We start from the raw sequence: 24,623 nt of genomic DNA, 5'->3' as shown, positions 1-24,623 counted from the left end.
GATAATAATTTTTAATTTTAAAATGTGATAGCATTAACTTAAACTGCAATCATAAGATACAGCATACCTATTTAGGGGTTCTGTAATAAAAGAAAATTTTAATATACCAGTTAAAGCCTCAACTTAATGAAAGTAATGGCAGCATTACAAGCTCCAAGGATCAAAACTACATGTTCCATCTGTACTCCAAACTTGTGATAAGAAGAGGAATGTCACAACAGGAATGTCTCCAACCTAATTATTTAATGGAGATGTTTAGATATTTCTTTACATATAATTCCTACCAGTAGCCAGACCAAGAACCTCTTTCTTTACATTGGCTATTTAAGAAGCATCCTCTTAAACTGCTTCCTTGCCTACTCATAGTTGATTTAATCACTCACTAACCATTCATTACATCATTCTCCTTCTTCAAAACCTCCAGCTGTCAGAACCTGCTGGGTTTCCAATCCCTGGAGCTCTCTCAAGCTCTCTTGGGGGAGTTTTCCCCACCTATAGGCTCATCCCCATGAGAGCTCAGTTGGTAAAGAATCCTCCTGCAATGCAGGAGACCCAGGTTTGATTCCTGGGTCGGGAACATCCACTGGAGAAGGGATAGACTATCCACTCCAGTATTCTTGGGCTTCCCTTGTGGCTCAGCTGGTAAAGAATCCACCTGCAATGCAGGAGACCTGGGTTCGATCCCTGGGTTGAGAAGATCCCCTGAAGAAGGGAAAAGGTACCCACTTCAGTATTCTGGCCTGGAGAATTCCATGGACTGTATAGTTCATGGGGTCGCAAAAAGTCGGACACGACTGAGCGACTTTCACTTTCAGGCTCATCCCAGGCCCAATCTCCTGCCCTTTGGCAAGAAGGGTTTAAAGAGCCTGACCCAACACTCAGGGACTGAGCATCAACTCTCAGTTGTCATTAACTGGCCATGGCCTCCAGCTTTGATAACTATTTTAACATTCTTTTTTTTTTTTGGCTGTGTGGGTCTTTGCTGCTTCACAGACTTTCCTCTAGTTTGGCACCGGGGCCTCTCACTGCAGTGGCTGCAGTAGCTGTGGCCCCCAGGCTCTAGAGCACAGGCTCCTTAGTGGTGGCGCACAGGCTTAGCTGCTCCAGCAGCCCGTGGCATCTTCCTGGACCAGAGATCAGACCCGTGTCTCCTACATCAGCATGTGGATTCTTTACCACTGAGCCACAAGGGAAGCCCCTGAAGTAATATTCTGATCCTGAAATTTACTTCTCTTTATTTCAGCTATAGTTTCTGGTTATGGGGTTTGTGGTTTAGTCCCCTGAAGAGCAGGGTGACCACATACAGCCATGACGTACTCCTTTCCCAATTTAGAACCAGTCAGTTGTCCCATGTCCAGCTTTAACTGTTGCTTCTTGACCTGCATATCTCCTGAGATTTCTCAGGAGGCAGGTAATACGGTCTGGTATTCCCATCTCTTTAAGAATTGTCCAGTTTGTTGTGATCCACACAGTCAAAGGCTTTAGCGTAGTCAATGAAGCAGATGTTTTTCTAGAATTCTCTGGTTTTTTAAACAGCACATTAAAAAGCAGAGACATTACTTTGCTGACAAAGGTCCTACAGTTAGTGCTATGGCTTTTCCAGTAGTCACGTATGGATGTGAGAGTTGGACTCTAAAGAAAGCTGAGAGCTGAAGAACTGATGTTTTTGAACTGCGGTGTTGGAGAAGACTCTTGAGAGTCCCTTGGACTGCAAGGAGATCAAACCAGTCAATCCTAAAGGAAATCAGTCCTGAATATTCATTGGAAGGACTGATGCTGAAGCTGAAGCTCCAGTACCTTGGCCACCTGATGCAAAGAGCCGACTCACTGGAAAAGACCCTGATGCAGGGAATGATTGAAGGCAGGAGAAGAAGGGGACAACAGAGGATGAGATGGTGGGATGCCATCACCGACTCAACGGACATAAATTTGGGTAAGCTCTGGGAGATGGTGATGGACAAAGAGGCATGGCATGCTGCAGTCCATGGGGTCACACAGAGTCGGACACCAACCCCTGAAGTGAGCTCCTCAGCAGCAGAATCACTACTTGAATTTACATTTTAGGGATCAGGCACTTTCCTGGGACTTTGCCCAGGGGCTGGGGTCCTAGTTTGGTTCCTGCACCAGCTCTAGGTGATTTTGTTGAAAATTCAACTTTAACTGAAAGAGAGATGTTCAACATACTGGTCTGTTCAAAAGCAAATATTCCTCAGTCACTGATTTTCATTGTACTGGTGATCCAAATACAAAATAGAGTGAGGATTTTACAATCGTTATGCATCTCCTGCATTACTGTCCATGATTGTAAATTTTTGTTTTTCAGTCTTGTTTCATTTTCCTTTATCTGTATATCATCTTCAGCTAATTATGTTTATTGCAAGCTGTTTGTAGTATCAAAACGTTGCAAGAAGCTAAACATCCAACAAAATACACTGAAAAAGAATAAATGTCTAACAACCGGTTTTTAAAGGTTTATCAATATTTTTAATAGAAAAAATTATTTATCAATGTGCTCCCCCAAAGAAAAAGATATGAACAAAGATGTCAATAGACTTCGTTTCTAAATAGAAGGAATTGTATTTTGCATAGTTTTCTGCTAGTCCCTGTGTTTCAATTTTCCTAGAGTTAACAAGTGTTACTTTTGTAGTAAAAGGAGAAAAATTAATAAAACAGAACAGGTTCCTTGATACCAGGAAATGGTACTACACAGTGGCTAAAAGTTTTGGGCTAGCCAGGGTTCAAATCTCCTTCTACTGTTAATTAGCTATGTAACTAAGTAAACAGCCTAATGTCTCAAACCACCAGTTTCCTCATCTATAAAGGAAAGAAAACAATGCTGCCTATCTCATAGGCTGATTGTGAGAATTAAACATGAAAATATCTGTAAAATCTAGCAAGGTACCCGGTACAAGTTAAGTATCCATTGCTGGTAACTACTGCTCTTATTATTATTATTATACAAAACTCAAAAACCATTGGTTAAAATATTCGTTTTTCAAAATCTGTTTAAATTAGACTGTCACATAAACAAAGTCGCTATGACAATGCTAAATTTCATTTGGCCAAATTCTGTCAGCCAAGATATTTATATAATTCAACTCCACTGCCTGCCTATCAGACCTCTGAAATACTCTGGATCTCTGATCCTCAAGTTCTGTTCACTTGATAATGTGCTAATGTTTTACTCTGGTTTGTACCTCTGATACCAGTTGCTTGTCTGAACTATGCTATCCTTAAATGACCAACCATCTGTTTTGCCTGTGGGGTTTCCATGACGTGCGGTTTTCAGGGCTGAAAATGAGGGAGTCCTGGGCAAATCGGGACTCTGGAGAACAGAGTCTAGATATCTAGATGACCTGTTACCAGGTCACTCTAGATAACACCCATGACGCTCTCCAAAACCACCTTCTAAGCTCTAATTAAGATTTCCTGGGACTTCCCTGGTGGTCCAGTGGTTAAGACTCAGTGTGCTTCCATGGCAGGGGGCACAGGTTCAATCTCTAGTCGGGACACTGACACCCCACATGCTGCACGGTGCAGTAAAAAAATAAAGACGACTTCCTAACAACAACATCTACTGTGCTCATCTGTCCTAGCGCCCACATCCACAACAACATCTACTGTGCTCATCTGCCCTAGCACCCATGTCCAATGCCAGCTCAGGATTCTAATGTAAAGAACCGGCCCAGTCCCCAGACATGGCTCCAACAGCTTGCCAACTGGTAGTCTAAACCCACTTCATCCTCTCACCCCCAACGATCCTTCAAATGAACCTGCTTCCTGTTCTTCAGTCCAACGGGTGTAATGCCTCTCAGAGAAGACTGAGCTCATTCCACCTAATATTGATACAACTGCAGACACGCCACCTGGCCTCCCACTGCAACTCCTCAGCATTGTGTGAGACACAGCTCATGTTCATCCTCCACGAAACCTTCTATAATCTACTAAACTCACGTAAATTCTAGGAGCTCTTCAATTGGACACCTGCAATTTATTTCTGTGGTTTTCATCATTAACTCATGTGATCAATGACATTCTAATGTGTCTCCCCAAAGATGGTTGTCGCTTGTCTCCCTGAAAATGGTTTCCTCAAGGAAATGAACAAGAATTGCCATGTATCCCCTACGACATAACCTATACTTCTAATTTGCTCAGTATTTTACAAATAATGCACAGTAAAAGTAAACACTAAAATATTTGTGTCTACAGAAGAAAAGCACTTATTAGTAAAAAGATTACTAATATCCTCCTTCGTTTACTTTTGGTGGGAGGCTATTACAGTAACCTAGGTCATAGATAATGGTAACTTGGGAGGATTATGGCAGGGAAATAGTGGAGATGGCGAGAAGGAATCAGATCCTGAGTATGCTATGAAGAGAAAGCTGAAACCGTTTCCTGACAGGCTGAATATGGAGTGTGAGAGGAGAACAGTCAAGGAGGAGTACAAGGTGATGAAGTTTTCCCTCAAGCATTCACAGATGTTACTCTATTTAATAATATTTCTTCTTACAGATTCAAACTGAAACACCAACTAAAGAACTTTGCTTTAAAAGACATACCTTCTCTGTATATACAAATGTATTTTCATGTGGTTTCACTCAGGTGCCCAAGAATATCAGTCAATTTGGCTGTTACAAAGCTAATAACTACAGTTTTTCTTTTTTCCTGTGGCCACACAGCTCAGGCTGCAAGATCTAGTTCCCTGACCAAGGATCAAACCCAGACCCTCAACAGTGAATGTGTAGAGTCCTAACCACTGGACCTCCAGGGAATTCCCTCAAGTTAATTACTATTCTTCAACAAATCTGCAAAGTTAGAGTCATTCAAAATACCCAACAGGAAAGAAATTATTTTAGATAATAAACTACTTGCAAAGCTCTTTGGACAGTCAATGCATTCTGATAAAAAAGCATACTAGAATTCCGATCTGTTTAAGACAGCTGAAAAAACAATGGCGGCTTGGAATTCATTAGATTCATCACTTTGATATCATCACAGAATTCGATTTACAGACAAATTTACACACACAAAACTTCTCTGGTGGGAATATTTTCTGATGTCAAGGCTTTCTGAACAAATTTATGTAATGAAGACAAATCCAGAGAAAAGCAATAATCTGGCTAGGATGATTCAACAGGAAAGTCAGGGGCAGTTTTATGTGGTATGGCCACTACAGAGCATTTTCTTGAGGCGGGGGTGGGGCGGAAGCTCCTCCAAAATTCATATGCAGCAAAAGAATCATTTCTGAATTCAGAAAGTATAGAAGGATAGCCATATAAACAGATGTATTCACTGTCATGAATTTTGAGTGGATTAACTTAGTGGAAATGGTCTTCAATAAAAACACCAACCTAGATGTCCATCAGCAGATGAATGGATAAGAAAGCTGTGGTACATATACACAATGGAGTATTACTCAGCCATTAAAAAGAATACATTTGAATCAGTTCTAATGAGGTGGATGAAACTGGGGCCTATTATACAGAGTGAAGTAAGCCAGAAGGAAAAACACCAATACAGTATACTAACGCATATATATGGAATTTAGAAAGATGATAACAATAACCCTGTGTACGAGACAGCAAAAGTGACGCTGATGTATGGAACAGTCTTATGGACTCTGTGGGAGAGGGAGAGGGTGGGAAGATTTGGGAGAATGGCATTGAAACATGTAAAATATCATGTATGAAACGAGATGCCAGTCCAGGTTCAATGCACGATACTGGATGCTTGGGGCTAGTGCACTGGGACGACCCAGAGGGATGGTATGGGGAAGGAGGAGGGAGGAGGGTTCAGGATGGGGAGCACATGTATACCTGTGATGGATTCATTTTGATATTTGCAAAACTAATACAATTATGTAAAGTTTAAAAATAAAATTTTTAAAAAAAAGAAAAAAAAAAAGAAGATTTAAAGATCAAAAAAAAAAAAAAAAAAAAACCACCAATATCAACATCAGTATCTCATCCCACACTAGTAACCGGTTCTTGCCATACCAAGGTATCTTGCACAGTGAATAAGAAGTTTCTCACAGGAATCAATCCGTGGACAAAGGAATCCCAGCCCCACTCCGGAGCAAGGATTCAGGCCTGGAGAGGACCACAAGGACAGTGGGCTTTGTAATCACACTAGGAACTTAAGGCTATCCTGCCACTTTCCAGTGTGTGGACACCTTCCTCATCCCCATGGGCCTCAACGTCCGCATCCACAGAGCAGGAAAAAACAACCCTCCTAGACTTCTTTATGCCTTGGCCCTTAACTGCTAGCTTCTGATAGTGGCTAAAAACACTCAGAAGAAATAACATCCCGTGCTGACACAGCACTTGCCGCGTTCTCACTTTTTCAGGTACCTTATTTCATCAGATTGTCACAGTAGCCCTGCGACATACAGACAGAAATGTCAGGTACACTGGACAGACAGACTCTGCTTTGGAGGCAGAAAAACAAGGCTTGGGACCCAAGGACATAACCTACTAGCTATACATTCTTCCGAAAGCTTATCTTAACTTCTCTCAGTCACCTGATCTATAAAATACAGCCAACAGTACATATAGCTCAAAGAGTTGTTTCAATGATTTAAAAATACAGACTATATAAAGTGTATCTAGGAGACTGTAGGCATCAGGGTCCCATCTCCAACAGAAACTCCTCTGATCAGCCCACATTTTACATATGGAAAAACTGAGGCTCAGAGATGAGAAATAAACCGTAAAGAATCATACACAGTAAATACTGGAGCCAGTCTAGAACCTGACACCAGAATCACAATGAGAAGAACTCACGTGATTAAGCCATGAATGGAGAATTACTTAATGTATGCAGTTACAATTACAAGTTTCATGAATAAAACGCTTTCATGAACAAAACGTTTTCCAATGAACCTAAAATAACCCAATGAATTTAAAGGCTAAAGGGAATTTGTTCCCATATAACTTTTTGTTCTTTCTATTTTTCAATTACTCACAAAATAATTTTCTTTATTTGGTTACACACGTGGCTCAGAAACTACTGTTTACTATGTTATCTCAATCTCATGTACAGGAAAACAATTCCACTCCACTGTCTATCCACACCTGATTTGAATATATTCTTAGAGTAGCTGCTTACATGAACGGTAGTCATCAAAGAAAGAACACTTCATCAGGAGGCAAAGATGAAGCTGGCTCTCCTACTCTGGGGTTCTTTTTCCACAGGGACGTCTCCTATTACCTCTGGAAAATGATGGAGGTGAACTTTATTATCTCACTCCTTCCAGAGATGGACTCAAGCACAAATAAAATACACTCATCTTTCTGAGAACCAAGTCAATGAATCTGAAGGGAACAGTATGCCTACAGGCTGACGTGATCATTGCTTTTCCTCTTGGGCCTCACCCAACCGGAAGGAAGGCTGGTATGGAATTGAGAGAAACATTAACGAGGATGTCAAGGAAAAGCTGGAATATACAACCTTGTGAGGTTAGAGGGCCCCTCTTTGAAAATGACATCAGATAATGTAAGGCATCGCTTGATAAGATTTTATCAATGTGACTGCTTTTGCACTGTGGCCATAGTTAGGATCAAATAAACTAACCATGCCTTCAGACTAACCCTTCTGATTCCATCACAATCTCAAAACATTTACTCCTGGATATCTAAGAGATGTAACCAAATTCCCTATCTCCCTTCAACATCCAACATTACTTATAAACTTCAACTTTCTCTGACAGTTTGCCCATTGTCCCTTCTCAAGTAGCAGACCCCATGAAGTTAGATTTCCTAAACTCATGCATCTGAGGTTCAGTTCTGCTATTTCAAAACAGCAAAAGTAACTGTCTCCTGTTTTGAAGAAAAAACTAATCCTCACTGTGTGCAAATAAATGTTAACTCCAGGAGTGGCCACGGGTGACTTGGTGTTCTAGCTGCGTTGGTCTGTAACTTGGTTTTTGTTTACTTGTTGGCAGACTATAGTCCACATGTGGACTATGCCAGAAAAACCATGATTTTGAAATTGGCAACGGCCCAATTCATTGTGTATCAGAAAGGTAGTGAACTGAAAATTCAAATATCTAGCTAAGATGACTTATGAGTAATCAGCACAAAAGGAAATAGCTTCAGAACAACTCTCGGTCTTAAACATTCAAGCAGTCAGTGCTAACGTGAGGAGACTTCCACTTCCAAAGTTTGGACTTCCACTCAATAGTCAATACAAGTAGAACACAAGTGATGAAGGTGGAGAAAAGAAAATATAATGAAACAGTGAGGATTTTACATTTAATATCCTCTCACTTAACTTTTCCTTACTAAAATCCTGAATCAGTCTCCTCCACATCAGTTCTTCATACACAAAACCAAAAAAAAAAAAAAAAAAAATCAGGAAAAAAATCATTTCCACAGCAAAATTCATCAAACATGTCTATCAATATTGATCTAACAATAAAACCTAAAATCCTTAAAATGAGACGTAACACATCACAGTATCCCAAGCCTGTGGCTCTCTCAAGTGCTGCCTGGGGGGTGGGGCTGATTGTTTCAGGTCTGACCAGGTGAGCTGCACTGACCCATGAAATGTGATCAGAAGCAAAGCGAACCATGTCCAAGGGAGAACTTTCAGAGTCATCACCTGTTTGGGTCACTTCTCTTTCCCCTCTGCCAGGAAAATGCAGGCCCCGTTAAGGGCTGTTCCTTCAGACCTATGTGGAATCGAGCTGCGGATAGAACTGCAGCTTCCAGCAGCCCATACTTGTGTGAACAAGAGATAAATCTTCATTGCTATAAACCACTAAGCGTTTAGGGTTGTCTTTAGAGCAGTCTTCTTGGCAAAAGTTGACTTATACAATGAAGTGAAGTCACTCAGTCGTGTCGGACTCTTTGCGACCCCATGGACTGCAGCCTACAGGGCTCCTCCGCCCATGGGGTTTTCCAGGCAAGAGTACTGGAGTGGGTTGCCATTTCCTTCTCCAGAGGATCTTCCCGACCCAGGGATCAAGCCCAGGTTTTCTGCAGTGTAGGCAGATGCTTTACTATCTGAGCCACAAGGGAAGCCCTGTCTTATACAATAAGAATTATACAATAACTTAAGTAAAATAATATTTTTAAAAAATATTTTCTTTAAGAGTAAGAAGAAAACATCTTGCAATCAAGGAAAGTAATAGTAACCAGTGCAGGATAAGCTAATTTCGTGTTTAGAATGCATCAAAGGTTCTATAAGAAAAATGAAGTTTCAAACAAATGCAAATAACATTGTTTCTTTTCTAATCCCAGATCATAATCAGTCACATGGCAAGAAAAAAATTTAATATGATTCCAAGAAACAGGATACTATGTTAAATAAAAATTAACTTTATAAACAAAGAAAATCAATTACAAATATACATATCTTCCTTTGAGGGGTTCAAGAAAAGACAGTAATGTTTGAGGCGTCTTAAGAAACAAATCTGACTTCATAGAGAAAAAAGTCAACAGAAGCAGTGAGAAGAATAAAAAGAAAAATTTACTATACAGAAAAAGAGGCAAAGTGATCCTAAGAAACTAACTCTTCACAGGAGGAAAATGTATACTTCAGCTATTTTATCTAAAGATAAGTTATCAGTATTAACAGGCTAAAAAATTTTAGAAGGCAATACTATGGGGAATGGGGTACCTATTAAATATTTTATATACATTAGAAGGCATATTTTGTTCCTACAATATATCTGTACTATTTTTATGTTCAATGTTTAAAGGTTACTTTCCATTTACAGTTACTACAAAATATTGGCTATACTCCCTGTGTTGTACAATATAATTGTGAGCCTATCTTACAGCCAGCAGTTTGTACCTCCGACTTCCCCAGCCCTTCCCCTCTCACCACTGTTCTCTTTATCTGTGAGTCTGCATCTTCATGTTATAGTCACTAGTTTGTTGTATTATTTTTTAGATTCCCCATGTAAGTGGTATATCATACAGCATCTGTGTTTCTCTGACTTATTTCACTTAGCATAATGTCATTTGAGTTCCATCCAATCTGCAAAAGGCAAGATTTCATGCCTGTATTTGCTCTATTTTATATTAGAACCTCTTTAACTGACCTTCAGCTGACTGACTCCCCAGGTTCCCTGACAGTCTATACACGCGACAGTGTGCCGGACGGGGCCCGGGCCGGGCCTCTCCTCAGCAGCCTGCTTCCCAGTGCGCCGCGCACTGCTGTCTCCACCCCCTGACTTGCTTGCCTGAGTCCCCAGAGGCAGTTGTGTCTGTTCCCACACCTGTTTATGCCACTGGTAAAAGTTACTACAATTATGTAACTTAGCTAAACATTACATACAGCAAAAATGTATGAGTCAGAAAAAACTCAATAGTTTCTAAGAAAATCAACTGACAGTTTTGAAAAGAACCCTGCAAAGTAACCTGACTGCAGAATCTGTCCAGTTTTATGATTTCCTCCCATCTTTCATAATTGCTTTGTTTTGTGTAATTTGACAGGTTTTTTAAGGCTTATCTTTTGGTGTTTTAGTAAAACTGGATACTATATAGAGTGGTTATGAAAAAAAAATATGGTAGCAAACTCTAGTGAAAGAACCTATATGCAGAAGCAAAAAAACTGGAAAATAAATGTATACTCATAAAACATGATAAGCTGGTTGAAATATCAGTTCTATGAGTCCTACTAGGACACACTGTCCCTATCACATCAGAAAAGAGAGTTTCAACCGAATTATGATATAAGCAAGCTAGACTCTAGGTCCTGCAAACATTCCTCCCATTTAGGCTGGCCCTCTCAAAGTATTTACCACCATGATCTGCCTGTATTTAGCTGTATCCCCATTAGGGCTGTAAAGTGGTATAGGGGAAGAGATGATTTACCCATATGATATAAAATTATCACTCACCAAATATTAATTAGTACAAGTTGCATAAAAATTAGCTAAGCACAGACCTCTCTTTTCTCCTGCCTCCTCCCTTTTCCAAAGACTGTTAGCTCTCTTTGGGCAGACCCTTTATCATATTCCTCCTTGTATGAATCTCAATACTGATGCAATGTCTTGCTTACTGAAGGCTATCAAAAAAGGAGGGAAAAAAACTGTAGTTTCCTTTTGAATTAATATGACAGTAAAAGCAAGAATGTCATTCAGGAAAGTGGAACTCACCACAAAAAGAGTTGTAGAATCCATTTCCCATTCCTAACACATTCTTAAGAATTCAAAATTTAGCCAACAATGGGAATACTTTAACCAACTGGAAATAAGAGAACCAATTAGACAAGCAGATGTGCTCCCCAAAAAGAAGACCTAAGTCAGAGCAAGCATACCCAACTCAACAAACCTAGAGTTAATCTGAAAACCTATTAGAGAAACTGAAGATTCATCCAACACAATTAGTACATAATGTGCAGAGGACTACAGGATACTCACACTCACAAGAAAGCCCATTTTTGTTCCTGCCCTTAAGGGCTTTAAGTGCGCTGGTGGTAACAGAACAATCTGGTTAAATTAGCATGAAGAATAAGAAAGGGCCAAGACAGTTATACAGAGTAGCAGCTGCAGAATTTTAGGAGGTAGTTTCACAGCAGCATTTGAAATTCACAAGCTGGATGGGCTTTGGGCAAGATAAGATCATGAGGAAATGGGTTTATTAAAGTAGGGAAAACAACAATAACAAAGTCCCTGCATCGCAGAGAGTACAGTCATGCTATGAAAAGAAAAATGCTAGCTAGGACACTGGAGATTACAGGAAAGTTGCAGAACACTAGACAGAAAAAGCAGCTTCAACACATGAAGAGCTGAGAAGTTAGGCACAGACTAAACCTGCCCTGTGAGCTGCAGCATTTGAGGAAAATTACAAGGTAATCTGATCAGGCTCAAGTGACAGGAAAAAAGATTGAAAGTAGAAACCTATAAGTTATTTGAAAAATGTGATGGTATATTTCATGAGTCAACTTAACTGGACCACAGGGTGCCCAGACATGTAATCAAACATTATTCTGGGTGTGTCAATGTGAGTGTTGCCGGATGCAATTAACATGTGGATTAGTAGATGGAGTAAAATAGATTGCCCTTCATGGTACGGGTGGGCCTCATCTAATCAGCTGAAGACTTGAATAGAATAAAGGCTGACTTTCCAGAGAGTGAGAAAGATTCCTCCTACCTTACTGTCTTCAAAGAGGGACACTGGACTCAGGGTGAAACACTGGCTCTTCCCATGTCTCAAGCTTGAGGGCCTTTCAGACTTACACTATACCACTGGTTATCCGGGTCTCAGGCCCTCAGACTTAGGCCAGAGCTGGAGCATCCGCTCCCCTGGTCTGCAGCTTGCTGACTCACCCTGCAGCTTTTGGGACTTGCCAGCCTCCACAGTCATGTGAAGCCAATTCCCTGCAAGGTATCTCTTTATATACATACAAACAAACATCCTATTCATTCTGTTTCTCTGGAGAACCCCAATAAAATCAAACTTAAAATTTAAGACGTTTGTTATACTGCTACCATAGAATCTGCAGGAAAAAACTAAAGTAAAACCTAGACATTAGATTTTTTGTTTTGTTTTGATTATTTTTTTTTCTAATTTTATTTTATTTTTAAACTTTACATAATTGTATTAGTTTTGCCAAATATCAAAATGAATCCGCCACAGGTATATATGTGTTCCCCATCCTGAACCCTCCTCCCTCCTCCCTCCTCCCTCCCCATACCATCCCTCTGGGTCGTCCCAGTGCACTAGCCCCAAGCATCCAGTATCGTGCATCGAACCTGGACTGGCAACTCATTTCTTACATGATATTTTACATGTTTCAATGCCATTCTCCCAAATCTTCCCACCCTCTCCCTCTCCCACAGAGTCCATAAGACTGTTCTATACATCAGTGTCTCTTTTGCTGTCTCGTACACCGGGTTTTTGTTACCATCTTTCTAAATTCCATATATATGCGTTAGTATACTGTATTTATGTTTTTCCTTCTGGCTTACTTCACTCTGTATAATAGGCTCCAGTTTCATCCACCTCATTAGAACTGATTCAAATGTATTCTTTTTAATGGCTGAGTAATACTCCATTGTGTATATGTACCACAGCTTTCTTATCCATTCATCTGCTGATGGACATCTAGGTTGCTTCCATGTCCTGGCTATTATAAACAGTGCTGCAATGAACATTGGGGTACACGTGTCTCTTAATGAAACACTTCTGATAGAGGTAAATAATTCATTAAAAAAAAAAAGTTGAGCCCTGTATGTACCAAGAACTATGGAAGTACTAAGTATAATGTAGTGAAATAAAACAGATACATTGCCTATCCTCAAACAGCTTACAGCCTAAGAGTGGTATTAATCAACTCTCAGTGCCATTAATCAACCACCAGAGAAATGGGAAATGACTTTATGAATATAAGAACAGAGAGGAATGGTGCTTTTGGAATAAGTAATGGGAGAGAGCTGACTTTGTCCAGGATTCAGGACAGTTAGCTCAGATTCAAAGGACACAAATAGGAAGAACCTAGCAAAGGAAAGAACTCAGACATTTAACAGCTGGCAAAAGAATATGAGCTGGAAGGAAAGAAAAGAAAGGAGGAAAGGAAGAAAGGAAGGAAAGGAGGAAGGAGAGAAAGAAAAAAAAGAAAAAGAGTGGGTAGGATGGTAGATGGATTCAGCAAAGCCAAAGGAAGAAATGTTTCAGGAGAGAGGCACCTGTCAAAAAAACCTAATGCTCTGCAAAGATCCAGGAAAAGGAGGTCCAAAAAGCCTCAAGGGGCTAAGTGACATGGAGAGGAGGGGTGACCTGAGAAAGGCAAAACCACGGTCAGTGTAGGTTGAGGAGTGTATCGATGGTGAGAAAAAGGAAAGCACAGCAAAGGGACCATTCAGGGAAGGAGAAAGGATCCACACTGGAAGGGAATATGGCATCAAGAGGGAAAGAAAGATTTCAAAAAAGAAAGAAAAGCCTGAATATCTAAAAGCAATGAGAAGAATCCTATTGAGTTTGAGAGGGTATCAAATGGAGAAAACGGATAATCTACATTGTAAATATTCATCAGAGGGTGGAACACAGATGGAAGGCTTGTTCTTAAGAAAGAAGAGGGACCTTTTTCTATGTGGGAGAAAGCAGTGAGAACGGGTGTAGCTGTAAGTAGGCGTGCACGCCTGATGTCAGAAGTTGGGATAATCTATAAGTAATACTTATGTCACTTTTCTTAACATTCACCAAAATAAATGCAAAATGTATCTTCTTAGAACATCTTTTTAATTTTCAAGTATTTCCAAACATTATAACAGGTTACTTACATTCTTTTATAGAAACACACCCCTGACCACCGAACCTCCCAAATAAAGTATACTCAATCCCAAATAACTTCCACCTGAGATTTCTCCTGTATGTTTCATAGTTACATATCTCACTAATACTGGCAATAGGTCAACTATAAACATTACTGCAGTTTATTAAAAAATGTATTTAATGGCTAAATGCGTGAAGCTGGTAAACAAGGTACAAACTTTCAGTTATGAAATAACTAAGTTCTGGAGACATATGTACAGAATGGTGAAGTTTAAAATGTTATTTGAAGTATATATTCATCACTGTTTTAAAATGTGCATGTATTCCTCTGAGTCTTCTGGAGAAAAACTGACTACCAGGTTCAGCATCCCCCTCGTTATGGGAAGATCTGAATACCAAAACTGCAAGTCAGACTAAGGGGCAGAAAGCTCTGATCTACCAATTCTAGGTTTTTACAAACTTGAGCTCAGCTTTTTCATCTTCAAAATGGGTGTAATACTAGTACTTTAGGGGGAACTGTTGGAATTAAATGAAATAATACCGATGCCAAAATTCTACACATTTTTATAATGGGTCAAAGTGCCATAGTTTGAAACTTCATTTCATAAGCATGGATAACTAGCTTCACTTGTTTTATTTTCATTCATGATTGACTTTCTAAAGGTAAAAATCCCATGGGGTGTCCTATGGGTTTTAAATGATGTCAACACAGTATTAACATATGTTACTCAATAGCAATGCACAAAGCATATCAAGGGATTATTATGTATCACCCCTGTATACAACACAATATTGGACCTACTGAATTGAAACAAATCAGAATATATTTAAAGAAGTTGAATACAAGCATATAAATGCAACATGTATTTTAGATCTGATAAAGTAGAAAACCTCAGATATGCAGATGACACCACCCTTATGTCAAAAAGCAAAGAAGAACTAAAGAGCCTCTTGATGAAAGTGAAAGAGTAGAGTGAAAAAGTTGGCTTAAAACTCAACATTCAGAAAACAAAGATCATGGCTTTTGGTCCCATCACTTCATGGCAAGTAGATGAAGAAACAGTGGAAACAGTGACAGACTTTATTTCTGGGGGCTCCAAAATCACTGCAGATGGTGACTGCAGCCATGAAATTAAAAGAAGCTCCTTGGAAGGAAAGTTATGACCAACCTAGACAGCATATTAAAAAGCATACATTACTTTGCCAACAAAGGTCCATCTAGTCAAAGCTATGTTTTTTTTTCCAGTAGTCGTGTATGGATGTGAGAGTTGGACTATAAAGAAAGCTGAGGGCTGAAGAATTGATACTTATGAACTGTGGTGTTAGAGAAGACTCTTGAGAGTCTCTTAGATTGCAAGGAGATCTAACCAGTCCATCCTAAAGGAAATCAGTCCTGAATATTCACTGGAGGACTGATGTTGCAGCTGAAACTCCCAACCCTTTGGCCACCTGATATGAAGAACTGACTCATTTGAAAAGACCATGATGCTGGGAAAGATTGAGGGCAGGAGGAGAAGGGGATGACAGAGGATGAGATGGTTGGGTGGCATCACCGACTCAATGGACATGAGTTTAAGTAAACTCCGGGAGTTGGCGATGGACAGGAAGGCCTGGTGTGCTGCAGTCCATGGGGTTGCAAAGAGTTGGACATGCCTGAGCGACTGAGCTGAACTTCACGTAGAAAAAGAAAAGCTATATATAAGCACACTGCATTCCATAATCCAGAAATGGGCACAGAATTAAGTCAGATAGGGAAAGCTCTTGTAAGTCTAGCTGGCTTTACATGCTATTGCTTGAAAAAGAGTCGGAAAAACTCTCAGCTGGAATGCCATGCCCCTTTTTGCTCCTGTCTCCTATGAAAAAAGCTAACAGAACACACAGCTGTGTAAACCACCATAAAGTGTACCCAGCCATATCTCAAAGGACTTCATTAACCACAGGAAAATAAACCAGGAAGTGCTGCTTTAATCTCTGCCCACTGAGGTGACTTTAATAAAATGTTCATTAAATACCAACTTAAGAGATCATAGATAATTAGCCTGACTGCCCATTTAATTAAATAAAGTAGGCCCTCTGTATCCCATATCCATGGGTTCTACATCCAAGGATACACAGGGCTGCCCTTATGGTACCCTTTTATACATAAGGCATTTGAACACTTGTGGGTTTGGGTACACAGGGGTCCTGGAACCAACTCCCCAATGGATGCTGAAGGATGTGCTCAGTCGTGTCCAACTCTTTGTGACCCCATGGACTGTAGCCTGCCAGGCTCCTCTGTCCATGGGAGTCTTCAGGTAAAAATACTGGATCGGGCTGCCATGCCCTTTTCCATGCTGAAGGATGACTGATAAGTAAAAGATGTGCATAGTCCGGACATAAATCAGTCATGATAATGACGTACTTAATCACTGTCCAGATTCCTTTAAAGTTTCAAGTGAAAAGAAAGGCCACACTTGAATCGTGGAGCACCTCTTCTACTGGACCCCGTCCCTCCTGATGCACTGCAGCACCGCAGACAGTAACCAACACCACCATCAGGAGGCTTCCTTCCCCCTCTCCCAACCTGCCAGCTCTGAATCTTGGGAGATTCTCCAAGAGGACTAAGACACAAATAAGGATGAGCAGATTAGGTTCTACAGCAACATTTCTCCTAAGGCTTTGGGAAACAATTTCTCCAAAGTCTAGAATTCAAAATACTTAGCTGAATACAGTGTAACTTTGTTGTGCAGCTTATATTAACTGACAGATATATAAATTATAAGAAAAACTGTACACCTTCTTTTGAATATTTCGTCAGTTTAATGACGAAATCAGAACTTCACATTTTACTTTTTATTGCTTAGTAGTGGCTGAACCTTTTATGAGAACCTAGTCAGGAACTGGATAGTTTTCTCTGAATAGAAATTACACTACAAAACCTAACTTCCACTGATAAGAACTAAATGTTGGTAATTCTAGTGTTGTGTTTTATATGCATGAAACTGCCTGTACTTTGCAGTTTATTAACTACTTAATACCATTCATTAAAAAATAAATCTAAAACTCATCATAAAATGTATCTCCAATTCTGAAAAACAAAAACAAAGCCATTTCCTTCTTTATGATCATACATACAAAAAAATCTTGCCTGGCAGCAATTGGTATATGTATATTTAATTGTAGATGTCTAGATTATAGTTTTAACACTTTCATATTAATATGTATATAATTTATATAACATTCATATTCGTTAGTTTCATTTCTTCCTCTGATAAAGGAGAAGGCAATGGCACCCCACTCCAGTACTCTTGCCTGGAAAATCCCATGGACGGAGGAGCCTGGTGGGCTGCAGTCCATGGGGTCGCTAGAGTCGGACACGACTGAGTGACTTCACTTTCACTTTTCACTTTCATGAATTGGAGAAGGAAATGGCAACCCACTCCAGTATTCTTGCCTGGAGAATCCCAGGGACGGGGGAACCTGGTGGGCTGCCGTCTCTGGGGTCGCAGAGTTGGACATGACTGAAGCGACTTAGCAGATAAATGAGGTATTCATGTTGTTTGCTTCATGTTGTTTGCTTCACTGCATCAACAACAAATGCCTTTTCTTTTCACTATATTTTTTAGTAGCTAAAAGATTTTAAACTTTTTTTTCTAATATCTACCATATCTCTTCTTAAACCTTGTAATGATGTAGCCAGGTTCCAGTATATTTAAAGCGATACTAATTAATTCTCAAATATCAATCTCTCATTATTCCATCTGTTAGGTATGATTTGAAAGAACCCTACCACTTCACAGCAAAGCCCTCCTTTCCCTTTAACTTTTACCATTTCATTACTCTACATCCCAAGTTTCTGGGTTAGTCCAGATCGGACTGTCTAGCTATTACACGACGGAGTACCTGAATTTAAGCCTCTGATGGTCTGTGGTCATGTGTGTAAAAAGACTTGACAGAGTGATGAGGTGCTACCGGCCACACAGTCGTCTGGCTAAGAGATAAAAATGCCTACACTGTAGGCTGATACGTGCACACACATAGCATACGCAGTCAGCATGGACAGAGTGAAAGTGAACACTCTGCCAGACCAAATATGCACACACACGTAAACTGCAGGCCAGAGTTCAAGTGCAGCATTTGCTTTCTGTTATTCCAAAGGACACAGACATGAGGGTTTTCCAAACTGACAAGTCACCTGCAGCTAGGCACACCGCATCAGGAGAGAGGCATAGAGTTAGCAGGGGCACCAGGTCGGCAGGCGCTCACTGGGCCCCCACAGACGCATCCGTGCAGAGTGGGCAGTGGGAGAGCAAACAGAACTGACACAGACTGCTCTTGAGGAACTCAGACCAGTGGTGGGAATACGTGTGTAAACAGATAATTTCTCTAAGTGAGACCATCAATATAATACATAGTTTGGGTTTCTGTTCTAGAGGTAAAGGGAATATTTTTAATTAAACATTTTTTAAGTTTTCAGTTTTAAAAGTTTTAAACTAAATATTAAATAGAAGTTAATCCTAAATGAGTAACAAATTTAATTTAAATATTAAATAGAGGACTCAGCACTTCTGGTCCTCTGAGAAGAACCACTTCACAGAATTTCTATTTTCAATTCTACTTCATATATTCACTGTCACTAACCCTGTTACCAAAGGCCCCAAATCAATTAGGAAACATACTCTCTTCAACCCTCTGGCTTCCTTTTGGTTAATGCTTTGCTGGGTTGCAAAACTATGAGCCTTTTAAATGATTTCCCTTGTAGAATCCAGCATTCTCCATTCTGAAAGACTTCTCACAGGAGGCAGAATGTAGATATATTCTTTACGTAGCAACCGACCTGCACAAAAGCTGCTTCTCTGAAAAAGCTGAAAAGTAGCTTAGCACAAATATCATAATTATCTCATAGCTAACTCTTAAGGTTGCCAAACCACAGTATCCAGTAAAGCTCCCTGAACAGCACAGGGAGACACTTTCTCCTCAGGACATTTCTCTGTCTATAAAGCCCGAGTTATCTTGGCAAAGAGGAGAAAGAGCGTACAGCCACAGCCAGCACAACACACAGCCAACCGTGCTCAGTCGGCCTAGGCAGACGCACGACACCTGGGTCTCCAACAACCGAGGCGCCAGGGAGCCGGGCTGCTGCACCCGTCAGGACGGGCCCCTGAGGCCCCGTCATTCCGTCCAGTGAGCGTTCACTGAGAAGTCTTCCACATGCTTAAAGTTACAGTAGCTACCTTGAGAGGGATTTATAAGAAATAAAACGTAGTTTGTTCTGATTTACACAGAGACAAAACTATATAAAGACAAGCACTATGGACCTGGCAGGGGCAGTGATGATGAAAATACTTATTAACGTATCCTGGCACACACAGAGGCCTGGACTTTTGCATATATTATCTCATTTAATTTAATCCCCATAAAAATCCCGTGAAGTGGGTGTCATTATCACAAAAAGGAATAGAATGTTATAGATTGTTTTTACTGCTATGGACACAGGAGTAAGATCATCTTTTTAACGATCATATCTCCAATGCTGAGCACAGGCCCTGGCTCCCAGCAGATGCTTGTGAGCTATCAGCTGACTAACTGAACAGGTCAAATATGCTCAGCCAGTGAGGTTAAGGGTCAGGAATCTACTGCTTAAAACTGCCTTCCTTAATATTATCTGAGCTGGGCTGGGTTCTGCTTTCTTTCTGATTCTATACCAAGGCTTTGCTTCATCATTGATTCTAGCCTCACCTCTTCCTTCTATAAAGCACATTTCCCTCCCTCCCCGCCACCGCCCCCGCACCGATCACTGCAGTAGTCAGCCTAGAAGATGACCTTGGAGGGTGACCCACCTCCCGGTACCCACACTCTGGTGCAGTCTCCTGCATGGTACCATGCTGCTCTGCGTCTGCATCTGCGTGACTCGCAGCATCCTAAAGAAATGGTAGTATGGTAAGTCATGTCCAAAAGTTCGTTATAAAAGACTGCTGCTTTCTCTCTCACATCACTCTCTCAGGAAGCAGCAAGTTGCTTCTCTCTGTCATGAGGAGCCCTAGGGAAGGCTTACATGGTTAAGAAATGAAGCCACCTGCTGAGGGCTAAGTGAGTGAACTTGGAAGTGGAGTCTAACCAGGTCTTCAGAGACCAAAGAGCCCTAGATAACTACCTGACTACAACCTTGTGGGAGTCTCCGAGCCAGAACTCCAGAACCACCCAACTAAGTTGTTCCCGACCCTTAGAATATGTATGAATGATAAATGTTTGCTGGTTGAATTTGTTAACATGTGGGGGAAATCTGTTACACAGCAAACATAACTAATGCAATCACAAACACAGGTAAGATAAGTTAGGTAAAAACTGTTCTGAGAAACGGCTCGGAAGTCAAGCTCTAATGAAGCTCTCCAGTGACGGAAGAAGCCTCAGCTAAGTCAAAAGGCAACAGCACACTCTGCCTTGTTGCTGGGTGGCACAAGGGCTCGGGGGAGCAGCCGGTCCTCAGTGGGGGCAGCGAAGAAAACTGGCTGAGCAGTTCCTGGATTGAGACACAGCAAAGCCTGCCTGCTCAACAGTCCCCCTCACACCCAACCTGACATGCTCCTATTCTGAAACTTTACTGTCTGTAATTTCAAGAGATCTAAATGTTAACTTTCTCTCATGTTTAACACACTAGCTAGCAACTAAGATGAAGCGAATGGAACCAAAGGGGAAAAAGAGGCCAGGACAGATACTACCCAGACAGCACCTTTTATGATGAGAAGGTGGTACAATGCTTTGTCATGATTTATGGATAGTCTGGGAACTTAAAAAGGCCAAGGAATATGTGATGGAAATAACTTTAAAAATTTATTTTAAAAAAACTAAATCAGTTTGCAAATTTTCAGCAGTTTCAAAATACCTAAATAGCAAGCTCAGATATATGGAAGGTTTTTCTTAAATCTGAAGTCACACCTTTATAATCTATCTCAACTCTTAAGGTATTAGAGAACAGACTCAGAAAGTAGGCAGGGAAGCCAGTACACTAGGGTTCAAACCCTATCCAGCTACCCACAGGCCGAGCGTTTCAGGCAAGTTACTCAGACTCTCTGGGTTCTCAGTGTCCTCGTGTGACAAAGAGAAACGGTAATTACAGTATCTTCCTCGTGCTTAGCTGCTTCAGTCATGTCAAGCTCTTTGCGACCCCATGGACTGTAGCCCATCAGCCTCCTCTGTCAATGGGATTTCCCAGGCAAGAATACTGGAGTGGGTTTTCTTCTCCAGGGGATCTTCCCAACCTAGGGATCTAACCCGCATCTCCTTTGTCTCCTGCACTGCAGGCGGGCTCTTTACCACTGAGTCACTGGGGAAGCCCCACCGTGGTGGCTGTGGACGCAAAAAGTGAAAGTGATTTACTCTGAGATATTCGAGACTTGAGGCTACGCCCATGCAATAGCACCTCCCATCTTGAAATATCTTCATTCTTCAAGAACTGTTCCATGTTCTCAAGGGAGAACGATGGATGAGTGATCAGAGGACACTGACAAATTTTCAAGAAATGGACTCCCCAAGGGTCTTTCACTGAAGTAGCAGGCAGTGACTGCTATCTTAAATTTGGTCTCCTGTGAATGACTTTATATTGTACACAGAACTGAAGGCACAGGAAACTTGAAAATGCTGCTGTTGAAACTCAGGAACAAGACCAAGTTCTCAGCTCAAATTCTAAAAGAGAACGGAGAGTTGCCCAGAAAGCAGTTTCTATGCCGACGTGCAGCTGAGCCAAGAACAGGGGGTGTCCATTCATATGTGGCTATAGATCTGTGATAAAAGATTCCTTCTTTAAAGAAACCTGATTATTATTTTCCTAAATAGTATTATCTACCATCCTCCTTTTCACTGGAACATTTATATACGATGAGGATCTGATGCAAAAATCAGATGACAGTTCAACTTATCATGGATCGCGACATGAGCCTGAAAGAATGGTGAGACTTAAGAAAGCTGCCGGAGTGGCCTATGGGCCAGCATGACTCTGAAACCATCCTGACAGCACATGTCACAGTGTCCAGCGGGCACTCTGACATGTAATTATACAGTCAGGTCCTGAAGCTATCATCTTGGCCCTGAGGCTGTTCATATAACCCAGGCAAAGTTTTTCTCACAAAGAAAAGCGATTTCCCAGAGGCAATTTCACTTCAGACGTGAGTGAAAGTAAATCAGAAATACCAGCTGGGCTATATTGCAATTTCACTCTGATTCAGGGTTCTTTCTTGAAACCTCAATTCTGGGCATTCACAGTGAGGGGGTACACAGTGAACTCAAATGTGTAAGTTCTCAATACATATCCCCACTTACTGGTGCACTCTAAGTGTTCAGAAAGTGCCAGCTGCCATCATCATCATTATTAAGAATTAACTTATCCTTCAAGGCTATCACTATATATATATCTTAAAGTGAGTTCTATACATATCCATGTTCCCTATGAATAAACTAAAACATAATTTAAAATAATAAAATCAATAAGTAATAAAATATCCTACTCCCTGCAGCAACACACAGCAACAGTAGGGGTGGTATTTAAAACCTCACAGATCCAATTACTTATAGTTTTAATTTAGTTTAAATTTTAACCTTAGTGAAAGACAAATATGTACCTCACTGGAAGATAACTAAGACAGACCTGTAAGTTATTTAACTGATTTTTATTTAAGAATATTGCTAGAGATCTGAACCTTACAATTCTGTAACCGAGTCTACAACATACTGTAGAAACATAATTTGTAAAAATGTGATAGGAAAAAACAAATAGGTAAGAGACAGAATTTGAGGAAACTAAAGATGCTTACTCCTTGGGAGGAAAGTTATGACCATCCTAGATAGCATATTCAAAAGCAGAGACATTACTTTGCCAACAAAGGTCCGTCTAGTCAAGGCTATGGTTTTTCCTGTGGTCATGTATGGATGTGAGAGTTGGACTGTGAAGAAAGCTGAGTGCCGAAGAATTGACGCTTTTGAACTGTGGTGTTGGAGAAGACTCTTGAGAGTCCCTTGGACTGCAAGGAGATCCAACCAGTCCATTCTAAAGGAAATCAGCCCTGGGATTTCTTTAGAAGGAATGATGTTAACTGAATGAATGAAACTCCAGTACTTTGGCCACCTCATGCGAAGAGTTGACTCATTGGAAAAAGACTCTGATGCTGGGAGGAATTGGGGGCAGGAGGAGAAGGGGACGACAGAGGATGAGATGGCTGGATGGCATCACCGACTCGATGGACGTGAATTTGAGTGAACTCTGGGAGATGGTGATGGACAGGGAGGCCTGGCAGGCTGCGATTCATGGGGTCGCAAAGAGTCGGACATGACTAAGTGACTGAACTGAACTGAAGTATAATTTTGGGTATAGGTGAGAAATCCTTTTGATATTCCTTTTTGTTGGCTGCTTGATTGGTATCACTGCTCTTTGGACTTTGCATCAACACTATTTGATAGGCCTGTCGACTTAGTGGCTTGATGACATTGGACATAGTTCTTTCTATTGGGCTCTAGAAAATCCAGGCCGCTGCTCTCCTTGGAGACCCGTACCTGATCTCCCAGCTCTGCTGTACTAAAATGTCAGGTGGTGCCAGGCAAGACTCTGGGATAAACTGCCTGAAACTGTCCATCCTCTCACAAGGCCGAGGTAGGACAGCAAATAACACATAACAGAACAGCCCTTCTGCTCGTGAGGACATCAAATTGACATGGGAACTGGGGCGGAGCGGCACCACCATCACAAGCACAGCTTCAAGCTCAGCGCCCTCTAGACTTCAGACCATCCCAGCGCTCTGACACCCTCATGGAGTAGTGCACCAAGACCCAACTGTTCTTCCATATGCGCTTTTTTCTTAAAGCAGCAAGCCACCTGTCCATTATGTTGATAATATATTGTGAGAATTCCCAAGGAAAGTATGTTCAGAAACATGTCTTAAGAATATGAGATATAATAACCAAAGAATTCCAAGTTTTAACTTCAAATGACATAATTCTGTGTTTAAACAAATACTTTTCTACTGAAGGATCAGGAATTTTCAAAAGGTTGCAAAATACTAAGTAGTTCAGTTACTCTTTCAAATACTGCATATTTTTTTTCTTTAGTGTAATAAAATAAGCATTTAATAAGAATCACCCATATCTTATGGAGCCTAAGAATTCTTCTGGTTCATTTTAAGCCAATTCTTTTACGTTCGGAATTTTCTGGTTTAGCTGGAAGTATCTTTCATAGACCTGAACACACATTTCAACTGAATGTTCTGAAATGTGTGCATGTGGGAGGAACTCTTTGCTTATGAGATGCTTCTTCAATTATTCAGACACTTAAATCATTGTTTCCAAAGCAAATTCTCCAAAATCGAATAAACTGCAGAACTAGAAGTATAACTGAGTCTCCGAAAAGGAGCTCCAATCCTTTGCCAAAACAGA

At 40.7% G+C, this 24,623-nt stretch overlaps 1 protein-coding gene across 9 annotated transcripts in view; it reads right to left on the bottom strand.

Moving 5' to 3' along the window:
• PRDM5 (PR/SET domain 5) overlaps positions 1-24,623 on the bottom strand; it is a 255,853-nt gene that overhangs the window by 146,463 nt on the left and 84,767 nt on the right. The window contains exon 1 of one of the 9 annotated variants that reach the window (XM_070791015.1): positions 7,108-8,344. The exons of the other annotated variants lie outside the window; for them this stretch is intronic. Within the exon in view, the coding sequence (XP_070647116.1) occupies positions 7,108-7,122 (15 nt within the window). The 5' untranslated portion in view covers positions 7,123-8,344. Of the gene's footprint in view, positions 1-7,107; positions 8,345-24,623 lie in introns of those variants that run through there. 9 annotated transcript variants of the gene reach the window in all.

This window comes from Bos indicus, chromosome 6 (assembly GCF_029378745.1).
Source record: "Bos indicus isolate NIAB-ARS_2022 breed Sahiwal x Tharparkar chromosome 6, NIAB-ARS_B.indTharparkar_mat_pri_1.0, whole genome shotgun sequence".
Taxonomy (NCBI): Eukaryota; Metazoa; Chordata; class Mammalia; order Artiodactyla; family Bovidae; genus Bos; species Bos indicus.
The sequence above is the reverse complement of the archived record's forward strand: the minus strand, read 5'-3'. Positions and strand labels throughout refer to the sequence as shown.